At 41.3% G+C, this 19,025-nt stretch overlaps 1 protein-coding gene across 1 annotated transcript in view; it reads left to right on the top strand.

The window, feature by feature from the left end:
- LOC109299404 (mucin-5B-like) overlaps positions 1-4,726 on the top strand; it is a 71,040-nt gene extending 66,314 nt beyond the window's left edge. The window contains exons 44-49 of the mRNA XM_019519986.1: positions 1,168-1,290; positions 1,409-1,507; positions 1,969-2,097; positions 2,535-2,580; positions 3,007-3,118; positions 4,268-4,726. Coding sequence (XP_019375531.1) covers positions 1,168-1,290; positions 1,409-1,507; positions 1,969-2,097; positions 2,535-2,580; positions 3,007-3,118; positions 4,268-4,478 — 720 coding nt within the window. The 3' untranslated portion in view covers positions 4,479-4,726. The remainder of the gene's footprint in view (positions 1-1,167; positions 1,291-1,408; positions 1,508-1,968; positions 2,098-2,534; positions 2,581-3,006; positions 3,119-4,267) is intronic.
- The last annotated feature ends 14,299 nt before the right edge of the window (positions 4,727-19,025 follow it).

Genomic DNA, 19,025 nt, shown 5'->3' with positions numbered 1-19,025 from the left:
TGCCCCACTCTGGGCATGGGCCCCTGCCAGCCCTGGCCCTGGGCCCTGCACTCCTTGCCACCACCACTGTTTCAGCTGATTAACTCAGACTGGTGGGGCGGTGGAGCATCCCATGGGAGCAGGGTGAATGTTTGCAGCTGACCAGGAGAAGGGGGGAGGGGAGTGGTTTGCAGCTGGCCGGGAACGGCGGGGGTTGCAGCTTCCCTGCTACATGCCCGGCCAGCTGCAAACCCCACCCTGCTCCCAGCTGGCTGACCTGGCTCAATGTGCTGTGCTCCTGGGCACATGTGCAGAGGCTCTGAGGTTTATTCATGCACACCAACAGCATGTGTAGATGTGCCCACCATGTTTTGGAACAGCTCCTCATAAAAAATAAATAAAAAAAGGAAAGAAAGGAAAGGAAAGGAAAAAGAAAAAGAAACCCAAGAGAACTAAATTTGGATTATATCTTCAACATCTGGAATGGGTAAAACTTTCTGTTAAAGCAAAATTTTGGAAGAAGTACTTTTCAGTAGGGTGCAAGAGATGAAGCACTCAAAAATACATCTAGCATTTTGGCCTAGATTTCAAAGTTGACATCTGAACTTTTTAGACAAGATTTTCTCTAATACCTGTGACCTTGGAGAGTGATACTGGGATTAATTTTCAAAGGAGGCCTCAAATCTGTGTCTATAATCTGTAAACACATTCATGTCCCTGTGTTTAGGTATCCAAATAGGTAGAAATTTAAATATCCATTTTAAATTGATGACCGTTTCACTGGCTCCTGATATAATTCATAGATTCTTCTGCCACAAGTGAAGCCTGGAAGGTTCATAAAATACTGAGACAGCTCCAACCAGACTTATCTATTTTCCAAACTATGAGTGTTCTTTTGATCTTTTGCAGCATATCCTGACCACTTCTTTGTTAGTGTAACCATTTTTGTATAATTTCAGTTAGTTTGTTCCCACTCTTACACTGTTTTTCTATTTTTCATAATATGTGCAGTATAATTGCTTTAGGCTCTCCACAGGGTAACTTAATCACACTAGTGTTTCAGCATCTTTAATGTTGCATGAAATTGTGCTAACCTCTGTCCATACTTATCAGATTTCCTAGACTAGATTTTCCATGCAAAAAAAAAAAAGTTCAATCTAAGTGTACTTAATCTTTGACTTCTCCCAGGCTGGAATGCTTGTCCCAAGCGATCCATGTAAGAATTGTACCTGCAGTTCTGTGGTAGATCCAATCTCCAAGCAAAATATTGTGCAGTGTGAACCAGTGAACTGTCATACATCTTGCCCCTCGGTGAGCTCCATTTTTCATTTTCACTTTCTCAGCCATCGTTTATTTTCTCTAGATTTGAAACAATTAAAGTCCCTCTCATCGAGTCATTGCATTTTCTCTCTTATTGCTTTGTAAACAGGGTTATGAGTATAAAAAGAAATATGGAGAGTGTTGCGGGGAGTGTGTGCAGGTGGCTTGCTTAATTTCTTTGGATAACAGCACTAGCCAGGTGCTCAAGGTAACTGTTATTTTTTATTTTCATTGAACTTTGCTTTAGGCCACTACAGGTGTGAAATGTTGACAAAAGCAAGACAGCTCACAACCAAGACACACCCTCTATTATTTACAGCAGGATACTTTCTATGTTCTTATTAACTAGGGCCACTCATTTTCAGTAAGGGCCTCATTTTTCAAAATGGACACAAATGTTTGGATAACTAAATCCTACCTTAATGTGTTCAAATGTGTAGTGAGATGTGGAAGGTTTCTTAAAGCTGATATGAGTAGGCGGTTCTATGATTAAAATAATGTTTGGAAATTTGGCTCCTGATACTTGCTAACTTATAAGGCCTCAGAAATAGAGGAAAATTACAAGTTTCTAGTGGCATACACTGAAAATCTCATGTCAATCCTTTCAGAGTAACCATACTATGTTTAATCATGTCATGGAAGAAATTATATTAACTTTTTTCATTTTAGCCCGGTGATACGTGGACACCCCAAAATAATAAATGCATCTTTTATGAATGTGATAAAATTGAAGATCAACTTATTACAGTGGAAGTTAGGACACCATGCCCTGCCTTTAACCCTCATGAGTGTAAACCTGTAAGTTTTCACCAGTTTTTTATTCTTTACTATTTATTGAGTTCTGCTGCATTGAATAAGGGTCAATGGATACAAAGCAATTTAAGACAAGAAATCACAATCCATAGTTAATTAATGACCAAGACAGGTGGGTTTCTATTAAGAGAGTGAAACTAATCTTGCCATGGTGTCAGCTGTACCCAACAGACACAGCAAAAAATTGCCTCTCCAACTTCAAATATAAACTATTTCTTGTTTGGAGTATCTGTAGTCAAGGACTGTAGGGGATCTAGGCAGTATGATACCCTTTGAAGTCCACCAACCAAGGTTTTATTTGCTGTCCATTGTACCCCAAACTCCCTGTTTATTAAGGACAAGAAGGCTAACACGTTCTAGAAAGCTCTTCATAGGCCACCTATATGGTAACTTAATCTTTGCATTTTGTCTCCGCACTAAAGGAAGACGTCCAGCTGACTGCCGATGGCTGCTGCAAAATATGTAAATGTAAGTAATTTTCAGCTTTTTTGCCCAAACAGAGTATGTGTGATTATAATATCTCTAGCTATACTAAAGGAGGGTTTATCCACGGTCCATTCCCTAATTTTCTTTAGTTCCCTCTCTTTCACTTAGTCCCGCCAAAGAAAAGGGGCAACATGGCTCGCTTGATAGTGACAAGATATTCCCCACTCCATCCAAAATTTGACTATACTTCCTCACCAGTTCTTTCTACTAGAATTGGGAGATCAAGACTGTGCATTAAGCTGAAATCTCCAACTAATCTTTATGCGTGTTTCCTAACTACATTAATGGCATGTTAATCCTGTGTCATCAACATCTTCCACTCAGAGAAAATGATTTAAGCTTTAACTCTCAGTGTATTTGAAGAAAAGAGGTGAAACATTTCTATTTATTTTTGCCTCTTTCTTAAAGCGGACAGCTGCAAGGTTCACAAGAAACCAACTGTGATCTACCAGGATGAATGCAAATCTTCCAAATCTATCGAATTGACATACTGCGAAGGGTTTTGTGGCAGCTCCTCCAAGTAAGTAGAAACAAGTTCATTATGCTCCACAGAATATAACTACCAGTGTCTGCACCCCTGGTGGCAGCTGGGCTGACAGCAGTAGAGGCTGCTGTTTTTGCCCTCCCTTTAAAGAGTACACCTGAGGCTGGCACCCCAGTTTCCCACCCCTTGTTACTCTACTGATACTCCTTTCTGTCAATTTATCCTTCTGGCCTCTCTTTATTCAACTACTCAAGGGCTATTAAGCATGGAATCATCTGTACACTCTCAACAAATTTAATATACACTTGAAAAGCAAGTCATTCCATTGAATGCGTTGCCTCCTTTATCTCAAGTGTGCCAATATTAGACAATATTTTTCACACAGTAGTACATCAGTGCTATTATACCTTCCGCCACTTGGGCTGAGAGCGTGACACAATATATAATATGATATAAACAATGTTAAAAAGCCAGGCTCACGAAGATAAATACTAGTTCAAGTCACAAAGCAGAACACTGGGGACCTGATGGCAAAGCTCAAACAGGAACAAAAGTAAAACCAGGAGAAAGAGGTATATTGTAGCAATTCTATGATTTACACCACTGTAAAACTGGTGAAGTTCCAATGTCTTTAGCAGTGTTATTTCTGATTTCCCTCTGTGGCAAAAAGAGTCAGGACCTGTATAAGTCATTACTACAATTTGGTTAGTAACAGAGTCCCTCATACGTAGATTGGCCTATCCTTCCTATCAATTACTCTTCCAAAATCATCACCACCATTTTTATTTGTTTTATCATAGCACATAAAAGCCCTAAGAGGGACCTATTGCATTCAGGCCCATAGAGTATACAACAAAAACTTTCTGCCCTTCATTTCTCTCTCTCTCCCATACATGCAGAGAATAAAATTTCCCATTAAACAATGATGACAGTGGACAGACTAAAAATCACTACAATCTCAACTTGCATGTTTGTACCTTATGCTATGTGCACACTTGCAAGCTGGTAATAATAGGCCCAAGCCTGGTCATGCTAAAGTGAAAGAGAGATTTGCCACTGAGCTCAGTGGGAACAGAAACACACCTTCTATGAAACATGTTATTGAAATCATGCTGGGTTTAGAAATGAGTGTCTGGTGATTTTTATGGAAGGACATAAATTCCTTTTCTTTGTCTGCCTGGGCAGGTATTCCTTGGAAGCAAATCAGATGCAACACCAATGTACCTGCTGCCAGGAGCTCAAGAGCCACAGGAGACAAGTGACCCTGACATGTCACAATGGTACAAGAACCAATTATGACTACATCTATGTGGAAGAGTGCCAATGCATAACTGCGTGCAGCCCATCAGAGTCTGAAGACAGGACCAAACAGCTCCAAAGCAGGCAGATTAATTAGCCATATCAGTGAAATAACCTATGCTCCTGCTTAAAACTGTGTTTCTTTCTTATTTTAGCTCTCACTATTACCATGTTTCATTTGTTAAAATGTGAGACTATTCAAGAGCCAAATAAATTGTCTTGTCATGTACTTTGATTTGTGAACAATACTGTTTTTGAAGAGAAACAATGCACAAAATTACAACTTGAATTAAGAGAGGTTGGGTCTTGATTTAAGATGAAAAAAAAACTTTCCTTTACCATTTTTGCTCTTCTTCACCTCACGTTTGTGAGTGTTCTCTCTCACTGGTGAGTCAGCCACCACTGAATCTGTGTGTGTGTGTGTGTGTGTGTGTGCGTATGTGTGTTTTTTGTATGTCAAAAACCTGAAGGCCCTCTACAGAGCATCCTTTTTTGACAGTCTGGAGATCTGCAATTATTTACAAAATTGTTTACATATTAATATTTTGGCAAAGAAAAAGGGCAGTTCTTGGGAAAAAAATATTATGATAATTATCTTATACAAAGAAAACCAAATTTTGTAGTTATATTTCACTGTCTTTTCCTATTTATTTGTGACCAGAGAGATAATTTCATTGGGTATCCTTCTCTGTTGGAGTTTATGTTCTTTAGTGTCAGCGGGCATCTGGTAGTGGCAAGGAGGAGACTGTTTCCTTCTGCATTTTGTCTCTTATTTGATTAATAAAACTTTCAGCATTTTTACATGTAGGTGACTGCTGTTCTTTTCATTATCTCTGCTCACTTTGGCTTAAATTGTGACTTTACAATTGCAATTGTACTCCCTGGTTCCACTACAGGAAGGGAACAAGACATTCCCCAAAACTTCATTTCTGGGTGCAGAATACTGCCCAGTCAGCTCTGTTTATTGGCACAGAGGACTGGGGGAGTCATATTCTTGTTCACTCTCTGTCTACTATTCCCAATGATGGTTGGGGAACATGTAGGCTGCAGCCTCTTTCTTTCTCTGTACCTAAAGCTGAGAACTAGGAAATGCTAGTATAGCAGATCTCAGGAGCATGGCTTTTAGCCAGAATTCTTAATAAACTAATAAACTGAAGTATAGCAGATCTGGTGAAAGATTAATCTTTCCTACTCTCCTGCATGGTATATTAGAGTAAGACAAAATAAAGCTTCTAGGGAAGAACGGTTGCACCTGTAACATGCTCACAGCTAACCATTTGCAAACGGATCCATATCTTAAAACTTAATCCTACATCTGCAAACTCATTTTCTTCCTTCAATACCTGTGAAATCTTGAATTCAGTGGAATTATACCCAGAAGGAATTTGGTTGTATTTCCCCTCAGTACTTTATAAAACAATATTTACCCAAGCTGTCTTGGGTGTTTACTGTGTCAGCACCTGCTACAGCATAAATAATGAAGCCTGAAGTAAGGATTTGGCAGGAAAGTACAGAAGAAACTTGTTTTTTCAAATAATTACACATTTTAAACACACAGAGAAGTCCAAACTCAGTCCCTGGATGAAGTGAATGACATTGCAACCTGTGCCCCATACACCATTAATGGTTTGGGGTCTCAGGGAGTAATTGTTTAGGGATAAAGCAGTGACTGTTAGCTTTACAGTTTGCTTTTACAACATTTTAAAATGACACATGGATATAAATCAAGATTACTTCCAACTGCACGTAAGTGGGGGAAGATAATATCTCAATTCTGTCACTGAAGAAGTCTAAGGTCATAAATATGTGCCTGAAAAGTAATTGGGAAGAGTACTTAAGTGCCTTTCCTACAACTGTTCTCTGAAAGTAAAGAGGTATCGTCAATGCAAAGAAGTCATTCTCCCATAAAGAATGAACTCATACCTAATGCACTGACCACTAACATACGCAAGTTTTGTTTGAGTGTTACTGCTTCCAGGGACCAAGACTATACGACATTATTTCCATCCTATACTCTCACTAGGCTATTAGGAAGAAAAAAAAAATCACTCTTTAATTTATTAACTGTAGCGTTGTATGTAGGAATAGGAAATAGTTTTTCCCTTCTCTTAGACACTGGTCAGGCCTTAGATGGAGTCCTGTGTCCAGATTTGGAGTCCCCATTTTAGGAATGTCATGGACAAAGTGGGGAGAATCAAAAGGAGAGCAGCAAGACAAATAAAGTATTTAGAAAATGTAACCTATGACTAAAGTATGAAAGAACTGCCCCATTTAGCCTAAGAAAGGGAAGATTGAGGGAGCAAGCAAGAAAATGGTCTTCCAACAGATAAAATGTTGTTATACTGCAGATGATGATCAAATATTTCTCAGTGCCCAATGTGAGAATAAAAACTACATTGACTTAAAAGGACCAGGTTTAGATTCATAGATTATAAGGGGCTGGAAGGGACCTCAGAAGATCATCAGGTCCAGCCCCCTGCACCAAGCAGGAAAGATAACTGGGGTCAAGTGACCCCAGCAAGGTGACAGTCCAGTCTCCTCTTGAAGATTTCCAGGGTAGGTGATTGCACCACCTTTGGAGGGAGCTTATTCAACAGTCTGGACACCCTAGCTGTGAAGAAGTTTTTCCTAATGTTGAGCCTGAAACAGTTTTCCAGGAGTTTGTGACCATTGCTCCCGGTTTTCCTCAAAGGCACCCTGGTGAACAGTTGTTCACCGAGCCCTTGATGTATGCCCCTGATTTAGTGATAAGCTGCTACCAGTCCCCTCTCAGCCTTCTCTTCTTCAGCTGAAGAGTCCCAGCTCCCTCAGCCTTACTGCATATGGCTTGCCGTGCAAGTCTCTGATCATAAAAGTGGCCCTTCTCTGGGCTCTCTCAAGCTTTTCTATGTCCTGGTTGAAGTACAGTGCCCAGAACTGGATGCCGTACTCCAGCTGCGGTCTCACCAATGCCAAGTAAAGAGGAAGAATCACTTCCTTGGTTTTGCTGGAGATGCATCAATTAATGCACGCCAGAGTATTATTTGCCTTGCTGGCTACAGCGTCGCACTGCTGGCTCATGTTCATACTGTGGTCAGTTATTACCCACAGGTCTCTTTCATTCGTAGTAATTTAGATTCAGATTAGATGCTATGAACACATACACCCCGTCTCACCCACCCAATTGGGTTTCCCTTCTCTGCCTGCTTCCCTGGAACAGCACTAGCAGCCATAAGTAAGCCAAGGGGACATGGCAGGGCACAGGTGAGTTGCAAGGGTTGGGAGGGGGAAAAGGGGTAGCAGGGAGGATCCCCAAGGGGCAAGGGAGTGTACCAGGCAGGGGGCCTGAGGGGCAGAGGGGAAGCCTTGGGTTTGGGGGAACTCCAAGGGGCAAGGGGAAGCCGTGGGGTTAGTGAGGACCCCAGAATGGGAGAGGGGGAGGGGATTCTTACTTTTCAGTCCTCAAGGCCCCTGCTTGCCTGAATGTGTGATTGCTCTAAACTCAAGCTAGGTCTAACACTAATTGCCACTTAGAGAAACCTAAGTGTAGTGTGTAAGAATGCCCTTTGACATCCCTGCAATAAAGGATATCATCCCCAGAAATCCTTCTCTCACATAACTTTAATGAAATCAAGTCATTTCCTCTATTTAAGCCAGGACAAAGGTTGTTACTGATTCTCATTAACACCAGTTGGCTGGGCAGCTCAAGAGAGAAGTTAGCCCTGTAAGTAGGCTTATAATAGGGTCCCCAATTGAAGTGCCCTCCTAAACGAAGCTGGAGGGTCATCAGCAGTATTGAGTGCAACAAAACTGTTTTGTTCCCACATCATGAGAAAGAGAGCAGGAATAAAAGATATTAAGCTATGTGTCTGATCTTGTAAGTCTCAGACTGTTTCTATACAGTTAAGTCACTGATATACATTTAAAGGTGCAGTGTGATCTGATTTCTGATCCCAACAACTTTACCTATTTCCATGCCACACATGCATGGCAGGACATGTAATTTTGGGAGTGGGGACCAGATGACAATCACACCATACTTGCCAGTGCAGAGGGAGCCTGGGATCATGATCCTGGACTCTCCCTGCTCTCGGAAGTTGAAAGCTGGCCTCCCAACAATCAGCTGATTGTCAGCTCAGCTGGGGGACTGCACCAGGGGCTGGAGCCAACCTCAGTGCAGTGCCCACCAAGCCAACAGGTAGATGATAGTTAGTTGGGTCCAGTGACCTCACTGGGGTTTTATATCAGTCCTGGTGGGGTCTCCACCAAGGTTGTTGGTTGTGCACGGTGGGAACTGCACCAGGGCTGTTTTCCAAACCCTGATGTAGTCACCAGATCCAGCCAGACAGAGCTGCCTGGGGTGGGGTTTAGAGCTCCCAGTGGGAGGAAACCTCTGCTACCCCTCACCAGGAGCCTCCCCTACACTGGGCTGCCCAGAGTTTAAACTCAGCACAGTCTAAAGCCTTGGCAGGGGAAGCTAAAAGGCTCCCCACCTAACACTGCCAGGTGCCAGTGCTTCTTAGTGCAGGGTTTAAAGTCCAGGGACTTTTGGCTAAAGGCCAGGGTTTGTTGGCTACCAGCCACACATTAAATTTAAGGTGCCGTACAAATGAGCCATAACATTTTTCTGCATTATATGTAGATGATTTTTATGGTTTGTTCCCTATTTCATGGTGTCTTAAATCAAGGGTACATGCAGTACCCTTCCTATTTATGCTGGGATTAACATGGTAATCAGGGCATAAATATATGTAGCAGGAACCATAGTGTGCAGAAAAGAGTTAATCTGAATCTCTCCTAATTCAGGCTAACCTGCTGTATTGTATTAAAAAGCTAATATGTCAACTGGTTGTCTGTCCACAAAGACTAAAAGAGTGTCACAGTTGCAATTTTTTTCTGACTATCAGCTAGAAGAATTGTGGAAAACTAAAGTAAATTGTGATCAGTTCCAGTGTTGGTTTGATTTTTCATGAGGCTGAGCAAACTCTGCTTTGAGTGAAGCTTCAATAGAATCTGCAGGTTCTCAGCATCTGTGAAAATCAGACCATACATTTGGACTATTTCAACTCTTTAGTGCTCTACTGCTTCAGTTATCTTCTCTTATACTCACAAGTTATAACGGTTGTTTAGGACACTGTTTGATCTGTTGGGTTTGCTGAATTATTCAAGGCAATTCAGGTGTCTTTCTTAGCATTTTCACTTAAAATGTTGTTAGGCTGCCCTCTGTGTTGAGTGGTCTCCTAGGAACCTTCTACATTCAGCTGAAATATCTTACCACCACTAAATACACATTAGTATAGGAGAAAATATTTACTCACTAACAGCAAGACAGTGATTAAATCCTACAATACCAACAATACAAAATCAGAGTAATATAGACTAGAGGGATCAAGGGACTGAGCACAGGATACAGATCTTTTCATCTTTATTAATCAGTGCTTGAAAATATTATTTCACAATGTCATAGGTCTGGCAGGTATTTATCAAAATCCTGGAAATAATGACTGAAGTTAATTGTGTCTAGTTAACTGCTGAGGCCTACAAAATGAACTGGATTAGAGTAGTTCTCAGTGGACTACAGTGTCTACTCCAGTCCTGAATACTCACTCCATATAGTATTCGACATGAAAAGCACCACAACTCACAATACTGTAGTGCCAGTTGTGGTAGGTTTTGTGCTGTGCCAACAGCACATTGAACATGGATGGTAACCATCATGATTTGACTATTCCAGTTTAGACAGCAGACAGCAAAAACTGTAATTGTGAGACCTATAACAAATATTCATATTTGCTGGCAGTCTCAGCAAAGAGACAAAGGAGTACACAGATATAGGGAACAAATTATGTTCTCTACAGCATGAAGATCAAATCTTAGCTTTTTCATAAAATACCTATTATGCTTTTATTTTAAAATAATACATTTTTTAAAAGTGCGGAAGGACGGATAGAGATAGGAATACAAGTTTCTTTTTTACTTAAACAGAAGAAATGCTATGAATTGCAACAAAAATGATTAGACCAAGGGAAAAAAAATCGATAGCCAGTGATCTGTGTAACAGATGGAGTACTTGAGACATGGGAATTATCAACTGTGTAAATAATACCATGAAGATATAAACTTTTAGCTAACAAACTAGAACAAATCATTGTTTCTTGAGGAGCCAACATAGATATTCAGCTATCAAGTATCCCATCAACTTAGTTAGATGGAACAGGAAAGGGATACCCTTGAAATGTAGTAAAAAAAAATCCATCTATTTTTCAATCTTGTAGCAATAGTCTTAAAAATGTTAATCATATATTTCTGTCAATAAATCAATACAATCATGGATTTAGAGGTAAGCAAATAATATTACATTTAAAAATCTATTGCAGTATATAATGTAATATTAGTACTGGACAATTTTGCTAACAGTTATTACACTGTACCAGATCAGATTAGTAAATGTGAACTTTGACCATCTAAAAACATAAGCAAATGCTGCGATGTTTCATTAGCAGGTGCCAGTGAATGACATTTGGATACAACAGAGAATAGTGGGGGTGTAAAATGTTTATTCAATCAATCAATCTGCCAAATACAGACATTTTAGGGTACTGTTATTAGAAAACAGCCATATAGTATTATTACACACGCATGCACATGAACACTTATATTACCCAGTTGGTGTAGTTAATTTGTATCTCTGCATGAGGTTTGTTTTGCCCATTTCTTTAGGTAAACAAATGTGCAGATGGTATTAAAATTCAACTTAAACACTTAGTTGACAAAAGCATCCCATTAGCAAACAATTTATAGTTTTTATAATTTGCTATTCTAAATGCTTTGTTGCAAATATCCATGTTTTTTTACTTTGCAAAACTGTGAGTAATTTGTGAATTTTAGTGCTTATGGATGTGGGAGACAGAAGCTGATACCACTGAATAAACCAGTGCGTATGGGATACTTGCACAGTATTTGCCCCCCAGATCACTTCACCACTGAAGTGCAGCATTCCTATTTGTGCCTACTTTGGGATTCTCCTGAATAGAAGCTACTCATACTCACTGATCACTTGATCAGGGAAAAGTCATAGACTAACAAATTACTTTCATTTTGAACAGATGAAACCAGGCCCCCTCCAGTACAAAGTGGAAGGTAGGCCCGGTTAAAGCATCTGGGTAAAGGTCAGAAGAGAGAACAGCAAGGGGAATATCAAAATGGGTGTCTGCTATGGGTCAATGACAAGGTCTTCTTTAAATAACTGATGGAAACTTCCAAAGCACAGGACTTGGTTATCATAGTGAGATGTTAATTATCAGCATAGCCACTGAGAGGGAAACACAGCAGTGCACAGGTAATCCAGCAAATTCCTGGAGCGTGTTGGGGACAACATGATAATACAGATGGTAGAGAGGCCAAGTACAGGAGAAGCTCTCCTTGACTTACTGCTCAAACAGAGAAGGATTGGTAGAGAATGTGAAGGTAGAAGGTAACTTGGATGGCTGTGACCACAGAATAATAAGAATTCAGGACCCTAAGGGGAAGAAGAAAGGAAAGCAGCAGAACAAGGACACTGGACTTCAGAAAAGAAAACTTTAACAAACTCAGGAAACTGGTGGGCAGGATCCACCAGGCGGCAAGTCTGAGGGGAAAAGGCGTCCAGGGGAACTGGCAGTACTTTAAGGAGGCCCTTTTAGTGGCACCAGAGCAAGCTATTCCAGTGAAGTGAAAGAACAGGAAGTACAACAGGAGACTAGCCTGGCTGGACAGCAATCTCTTTAATGAGTTGAAACTCAAAAAGTAGAAACTTGGTCATAGTACTAAGGAACAGTATAAGAGTACTGCATGGGCATGCAGAGAGAAAAAGAGGAAGGCCACAATGCAATTTGAGATGGAGCTGGCAAGGGACATAAAAGCCAATAAAACAAATTCTACACATATGTCAAATGTAAGAGCAAAACCAAAGAAATCATAGATCCCTTATGGGATGCAGAAGCCAATCTAGTTACAGGTGATGCAGAGAAAGCTGAAGTATTTAATGCCTTTTTTATTTCAGTTTTCACATATAGGGGGAGCTACCAGATGACAAATGCAATTGGTAGAAAAGATAGGGAAAGAGACAAACAGCCTAGAGTTATGGCAGAACAGGTTAGGGATTATTTCAAATCAGCAGGGCCAGATGGGATGCACCCTAGGGTACTGAAAAAATTAGCTGAGGTAATTTTGGAGGCATTGGTTACCCCTTATGGGAACTTGTGGAGGCCAAGTGAGCTTCCAGATGACTGGAAACGGACAAACATAGTACCCATCTTTAAGAAAGGGGAAAAAGGAGGATTTGGGAAACCACAGACAAGTCACCCTGACCTCTATACCTGGAAAGATCATGAGGCAGATCCTCAAAGAATCTATTGTAAAGCACCTAGAAAAGAACAAGGTAAATAGGAACAGCCAGCATGGATTCACCAAGAGCAAGTCATGCCTGACTAACCTGATTTTTCACAAGCTGAATATAAGCCAACAGTGTGTTCTTATTGCATAGAAAGGCAACAATAGACTGGGATGTATTAACAAGAGTGTCACTTGCAAATCAAGAGAAGTGATTCTTCTGCTCTAGTCAACACTGGTGAGCCCTCGCCTAGAGTAATGCATCCAGTTTTGGGCCCCACACTTCAAGAAGTATGTGGACAATTTGGAAAGAATCCATCACGCAGCAGGAAAATTTATGAGTGGCCTGAGAAACAAGACCCATGGGGAAGGGCTGATCTTTTCTAGATTTATTTAGTCTGGGGAAGAGAAGACTTGATAACAGTCTGCTGAAGGACAGGATGGAAATGGGCTTTTCTCTGTGACTGTAGGAGACAGGATTAGGAACAACAGCCTCAAGCAGCAGCAGGGGAAATTTGGGTTGGAGATTGGGGAAAACGTTCCAATTACGAGGGTGGTCAAGCTAGCTAGAGAATAGGCTATCTAGAGAAACTGTATAATCTGCATCCTTGCAAATTTTCAAGAGCAGGTTAGACAAACACTTGGCAGGGATGATTTATGTCAGAGATGACCCTGCCTTGAACAGGGGGCTGGACTAGATGACCTTGTGAGAGCCCTTCCAGCCCTTCTTGCCTAGGATTAGGGATGTCCATATATTGTGGAGGAAGCACCTCCCACAGCAGCTCCTTTAATTTTTTTTCATTTCGCACACTGGCCCCACTCACCTCTGATTGGTGGAGGGGCCTTGCTGGCCAGGCCATTTGCTGCTCATCGCCAGGGAAGCGAAAACCATGGTTTTAAATATGCCACAGTTTTGCCTCCCCACCACTGATTGGTGGAGGGGTCCCAATGACCCCACCATTTGCCGTTAACCAACAGGGAGGCAAAAACTGTGGCATATTTAAAACTGCAGTTTTCGTTTCCCAGCATCAGTGGCAAATGGCCTGGCCCATCAGGCCCCTCTGCCAATCAGGAATGTCGGGAGGGAGGAGGCGGTGGAGACGAGCACCAAATGAAAAAAATTAAAGGAGTCACTGTGGGGGGTACTTCCTCCGCAACTTAAAGAGATCCCTACCGATAATCCTATGAATGCTAAGAAACCATGGATCTGAATTTTGCAATTCAGATTTCTCCTCTTTTTTCAATCTTTTTTCACACAATAAAAACATTTTGAGAAATTATTCATTCTGGAAGCATTTGATATCAAGAGAAACCATCATTTCCCACATTCTCTCTTCTATCTATTTCCCCAAATCCTTTCATTGTGATTTTTTTTTCAAATTCAACTTGCCTACCAAGAGATTCAGGGTTTGACTATCCTGTACTTTTGGGATACCTCAATTCATGCTTATTGACACAGTGCTTTCTAATTATGGATTAATAAAGTTCCCTCCATATTAAGCCCAGGCTTAGTAGAAGCACTGGTTGAAACATTTTTTTTAATTTTCCCATCCCTAACAAGGCTTAAGAATCAAACAAAAAACCAATCTAAACCAAAATTTCGTATCTAAATGTTCATCAGAAAAGTTTGATTTCTTAGCTTACATTCATCTTGGTTCAAAACCAAAATGAAACCTCTTCTGCAAACCTATGTAAAATCAGGGTCATCTGATTTTACTATTCTGCTACACATTTAAAAGAAATGTTACTACTGTCAAAGATTTTTAAAAGAAAAAGAAACATTAAGTATCCTAAACAAACTGGTAGCCTATTTCTTGTCAACATTATTGATTTCAACTTTTCTTTTAATCCAATTAATTCTGTAAGAGGTGAAACAAATTAACTTTTCAGGTCTGTAAGAGTACAGACGCAACTATACTAGCTCTGCTGCAGTAGCATAACAAGGGCAGGGGGAGCAGGGCACCCATCCTGGGTGCTGACTGCAAAAGGGCAGCAGGACCTCCCCACCAGGAGTCTTTGACATGACAATGGCAGCCCTGCGCTGCTCCTGCCCAGCCACAGGAATTGGGTAGGGTAGTACTGTATCATACCTGTATCTGGGGCCCTATGACAATATGTATGTAGGAAGGGAGCAGGGGGAAAGGGGCACTAGGTCACAGAAAGCCCAGTCGTGGGGCTGCTGCCCGTGGAGTGGAGTTGATAATGCTAAAACAGTGGCAGCAGTACCCCAGGAAGGAAAGCCTTGCCTTCCCCTCACCTACATCCATCCATCAGTCTTCCCCCCATCCCCTAGATCTGTCAGGCATGCTCTGCAACTCCCCACCCCCAGACTTTCAGTGAGCTGGCTATGCTTCTGCTCTGCTGTAACTTACTTTTAAAACTTCTTTTAAAATAGTATGCTGAGCCAGCAGGAAGCAAACCACTCTCCCCTGTGAAAAGCCCTTTAGCTATTCTACATGCAAACACTACTCTGAAATCCCAGAGCAGGACATTCTGTACCATTTTCTGCAGCTTTATGTGACAGATTTCTTACCAGCAACACAAATTATATTTTTCCCCTCCTCAGGGCCCCTTTATCAAAGGAAGACAGCCATCTCCCTGATGTCATGGAACCAGCAGTCTATTCTCTGCACACCCTAGAAGCAAGATTGGGGAGGTGGTGCAGGGGAGTCAGTAAGGCACCAGAGTACTGAAGGAGTCAGCATTCTCTTGGAAGGGGAGTTGATACGGCAGAGAGTCTAGAAGAGGAAGTGCTGGGAATGGGAGAGTGAGTGGGGAAAAGTTAGATATATCTTAGGAGGGCTGCAGGGATTTAGAAGGATCTTGGGACAGCCTGGGAGGGGTTTTTGTGGGGAACTACAGGAGCCTGAGAGGATCCATGAAATGGTAAAAGGGATTCTGGGGACAGCATAAGCAGGGACATTTACAGGAACAGTAGAAGCAACTGCTGAGAGTGAACCTGCTACAATCCCCCCATCCTTTCTCAATCCCTATCCTAATACTGTCCTTCATTTTCCCTCCTCCAAGCCAGCGTACCTCCATCCTGCTCCCAAGCTTTCCATACTTACTGCAGCCTCATTTTTCCTGGATGCTCCATCCAGGAAAGCAAGGAGGCAGAAGGGCATGCAGCTGCCTAGTCCCTTCAGTGACCAAGAGAAACGGAAACTATCTGCCTGCCACCTTTGTGCCTGTGTGAGCTGACAGATGAGATGCAGGTAGGTACAATATAGCTGCCAGGTGCCCAAGTAGTACACAAAAGCCTAAGACTTAGGCAGCCCTGGAGATGCAGAAATCTATGAGAAGCTAGCATAGACTGTCATACACTGGATTTTTTCACTTACATAGTTCACAACCAGAAGGAACCATTAGATCATCTAATCTGACTTTCTGTACATCACGGTCATGATATTTTACCCGGTTATTGTTCCTAATTTCATAGATCCAATATCTATGATTTTTTAGATTTATACCTGAATCCACAGCTTGATTTAAATCTTGATTTAAAGCCTGAATCTACCCCAGTTTAGACTAAACTAGACAAAAGTCTTTTTCCCTAAAACAGGCAATAGGGAAGTCCAGAATTGAGCTTTACTGTGCATGTAGCAGGAAAGAAGTCACAATTCTCCCCTGCTGTAAGCTTCATTTTTCAGTTTGTCTCACCCCCTCACAAATCATAGTACAAATGATCATTCTCATTTAGAACATTAAAGCAATGTCAAAGAAACAAAGATGCCGTGTTCTGTCGTCTTGTATCACAGCAACCCTGCGGGTGTTTTTATGCAGATAGTCACAATGCAGTCCTTATGGTCATGCTGTTTGCTGACAACCAACTGTGTTGGTACACTAAATTAATTAAGCTCCCCTGATTTCCCCAGCTGCCACAACTTCTTTTTTTCTGCTGAAAGAAGGTGATAGCATTGCATCTTTAGTTTGAAAACATGCCACCAGTGCTCATGCTGGGGGCTAAGTTGTTTCTGATGCACACTGAATACAGCAGAAGCAGGAAAGTGAGATGTAAAGGCAGTTTCTGTTTTAACTTCTTCAGGAGCATACAACTGCAGGAAGACTCCCTCCTCAACCAAGAAGCTCATCCATAACACAACATATAGGGGTAAGCCCTGAAATCTCCCAAAAAGGTAGTAGTAGTGCTCTTGATTTCCTGTTTTATGCCATGCAACTGTGCTGAAGCCCTGAAAGCCATGCAAATCATCCCTGTTTCCTTTACAGCAAAATGCACCCCTGAGAGAAGTTAGAAGGAGACATGTTTAACTTGCTTTTGGCGCAACCAGCTGTTTCACACAATAAAGCAAAAAGGAAAAGTATTTAAGACTAAATTTCAAGTTACTCCCACAGGGTTCCATAAAAAGGATTGACCACAGTTATTTGGGCACCAACATACTGTACCCATGTTTTACCATTTGGAGATGGACAAGATAGGATGAATAGGAAGAGTACTTATAGTTAGACTTGCTAGGATAATGTCATAAGGATGATCTATCCTCATGTGTTAAGACATGAGCACATTTCTACCTTCAGTGGGAAGAAAATCCACTCCTTTCCAACCACGATAATGAAAAACAAGCATGTACATTATTGGCAGCTAAGCCATCAGTTACAGGCCAGAGGCAAGATCACAGACAAAACAGATCATTGCCCTGGTCCTGCAAAATAATTATTTCATTCCTATATTAGTAAGATTCGACCAGCTGTTGAAACACAGTATATATCCAGGAAACGTGACTCATCTGATATTGGGAGACATGTAGCTTAGAGAAAATGAATGGAAAATGAGATACGAACATTTGGAACAGGCACTAAGTTACAACCTCTGCAATGCTCACCACTTGAACTGCAATAACCACCCTACAGATCCTGACCTAAAGCCATTGAGATCAATTAAAAGACTTCCACTGAGTTCACTGGGCATTAGGTCAGGGCTATTGCACCCTTTTTTTTTCTTTTTCTTTTTTTTTTTGCCTGTTGTGCTTTATCTTTTATTATAAACACTCTAAAAATATATGAAGTATTTCACAAATGTAACTCTGATGAATGTGAATTGCACAGATTTAAATATAGGAGGGAAAAGCCCCACCACTATTTCCCCTAGGGGCAAGTTGCATGTATTGCAGAAGTTTCTGAGATCACTCAGGAAGCACGGGGCAGCCATCTTCTATGATAGGAGAATACTTCACTGAATCTTTTCAAACAGAGCAATAGGAGATAAACAATATGAAATGTGCCACCTACTGGCATGTGTGCATAACACAATACATATCACCAAACATAACATGTTGACAATGCAGTTGGGTTGGTTGGAGTTCTGGGAACAGGTAGCAAAGCTAAGGGTGGGAGACCTGGACACCAACCCAGGGCACCAGAATGGAGTCAGGGGGCTCAGAGTAGAGTCAGAGCACTACGGCAAGGGCAGGTGTCACTGCCAACAGCCACATTAAACCTTCTCCATGCCCTGCAGCCACTGCCAAATTAAGAGCTTTGCATCATTGATCAGCAGGGACCCAGGTTTTCTCTGATAAAAAAAAAATCCCTAAATTTCAGATTAAAATTTTCATTTTAATTGCAGAAAAATGTGAATCTGGGGTTACTTTTTAAATCCGAAGTTGGGGATTTTTTTTGAATCAGAGAAATCCAGGAATCCTGTTGATCACTGTATAAAACTTCAGTGGCTGTGGGATCAGAAGAGGGTTACCCTAGTTGCTGGCAGCAACACCTCCCATTGCAGCAGCATCCTGACATGGCTGGAGCTTCAACCCCCTCTGCATGCATTCCAGCACCCCAGGGAACAAATTACATTAGCTCCGTCTCTGCTGGGGAATTAATGTGAGGCCTCATCACTTTAAAAAATTTTGTTGTTGTTGTGGATTTAAGGTGCTAGCCCACGCTGCCATGATAGTCAGCATACATCCCATGGTAGCAAGAAAGTCAAGCGTACAACACTGGAAAACATAATAGAAACAAGGTTGGTTTATTTGAATGTTAAAAAGCCTTAAGGGGATACTAGAATAAGGAGAAACGGTGACAGGCTGCTAAAAGCAGTAGTGTTATTTCAAATCTGCAGTACTCCACAAGGACAACAGAATTATAAAGGCTTATTCAGAACTATGAACAACAATGGATTGCTCTGCCTCATTTTTGTCTTAAAGCAGGGGTATTATTACTCAACCACGACACAGCATGAAGTTGAAAAGGACAATTTTCATTTGGCTGCAAATTTAAATTTGGCAAAATCAAAGCTTTTATAAAACCTAAAACCAGTAAACATGTTTAAACATATAAA

This window comes from Gavialis gangeticus, unplaced genomic scaffold (assembly GCF_001723915.1).
Source record: "Gavialis gangeticus isolate Ggan-Ray unplaced genomic scaffold, GavGan_comp1, whole genome shotgun sequence".
Lineage (NCBI taxonomy): Eukaryota > Metazoa > Chordata > Crocodylia > Gavialidae > Gavialis > Gavialis gangeticus.
The sequence above is the reverse complement of the archived record's forward strand: the minus strand, read 5'-3'. Positions and strand labels throughout refer to the sequence as shown.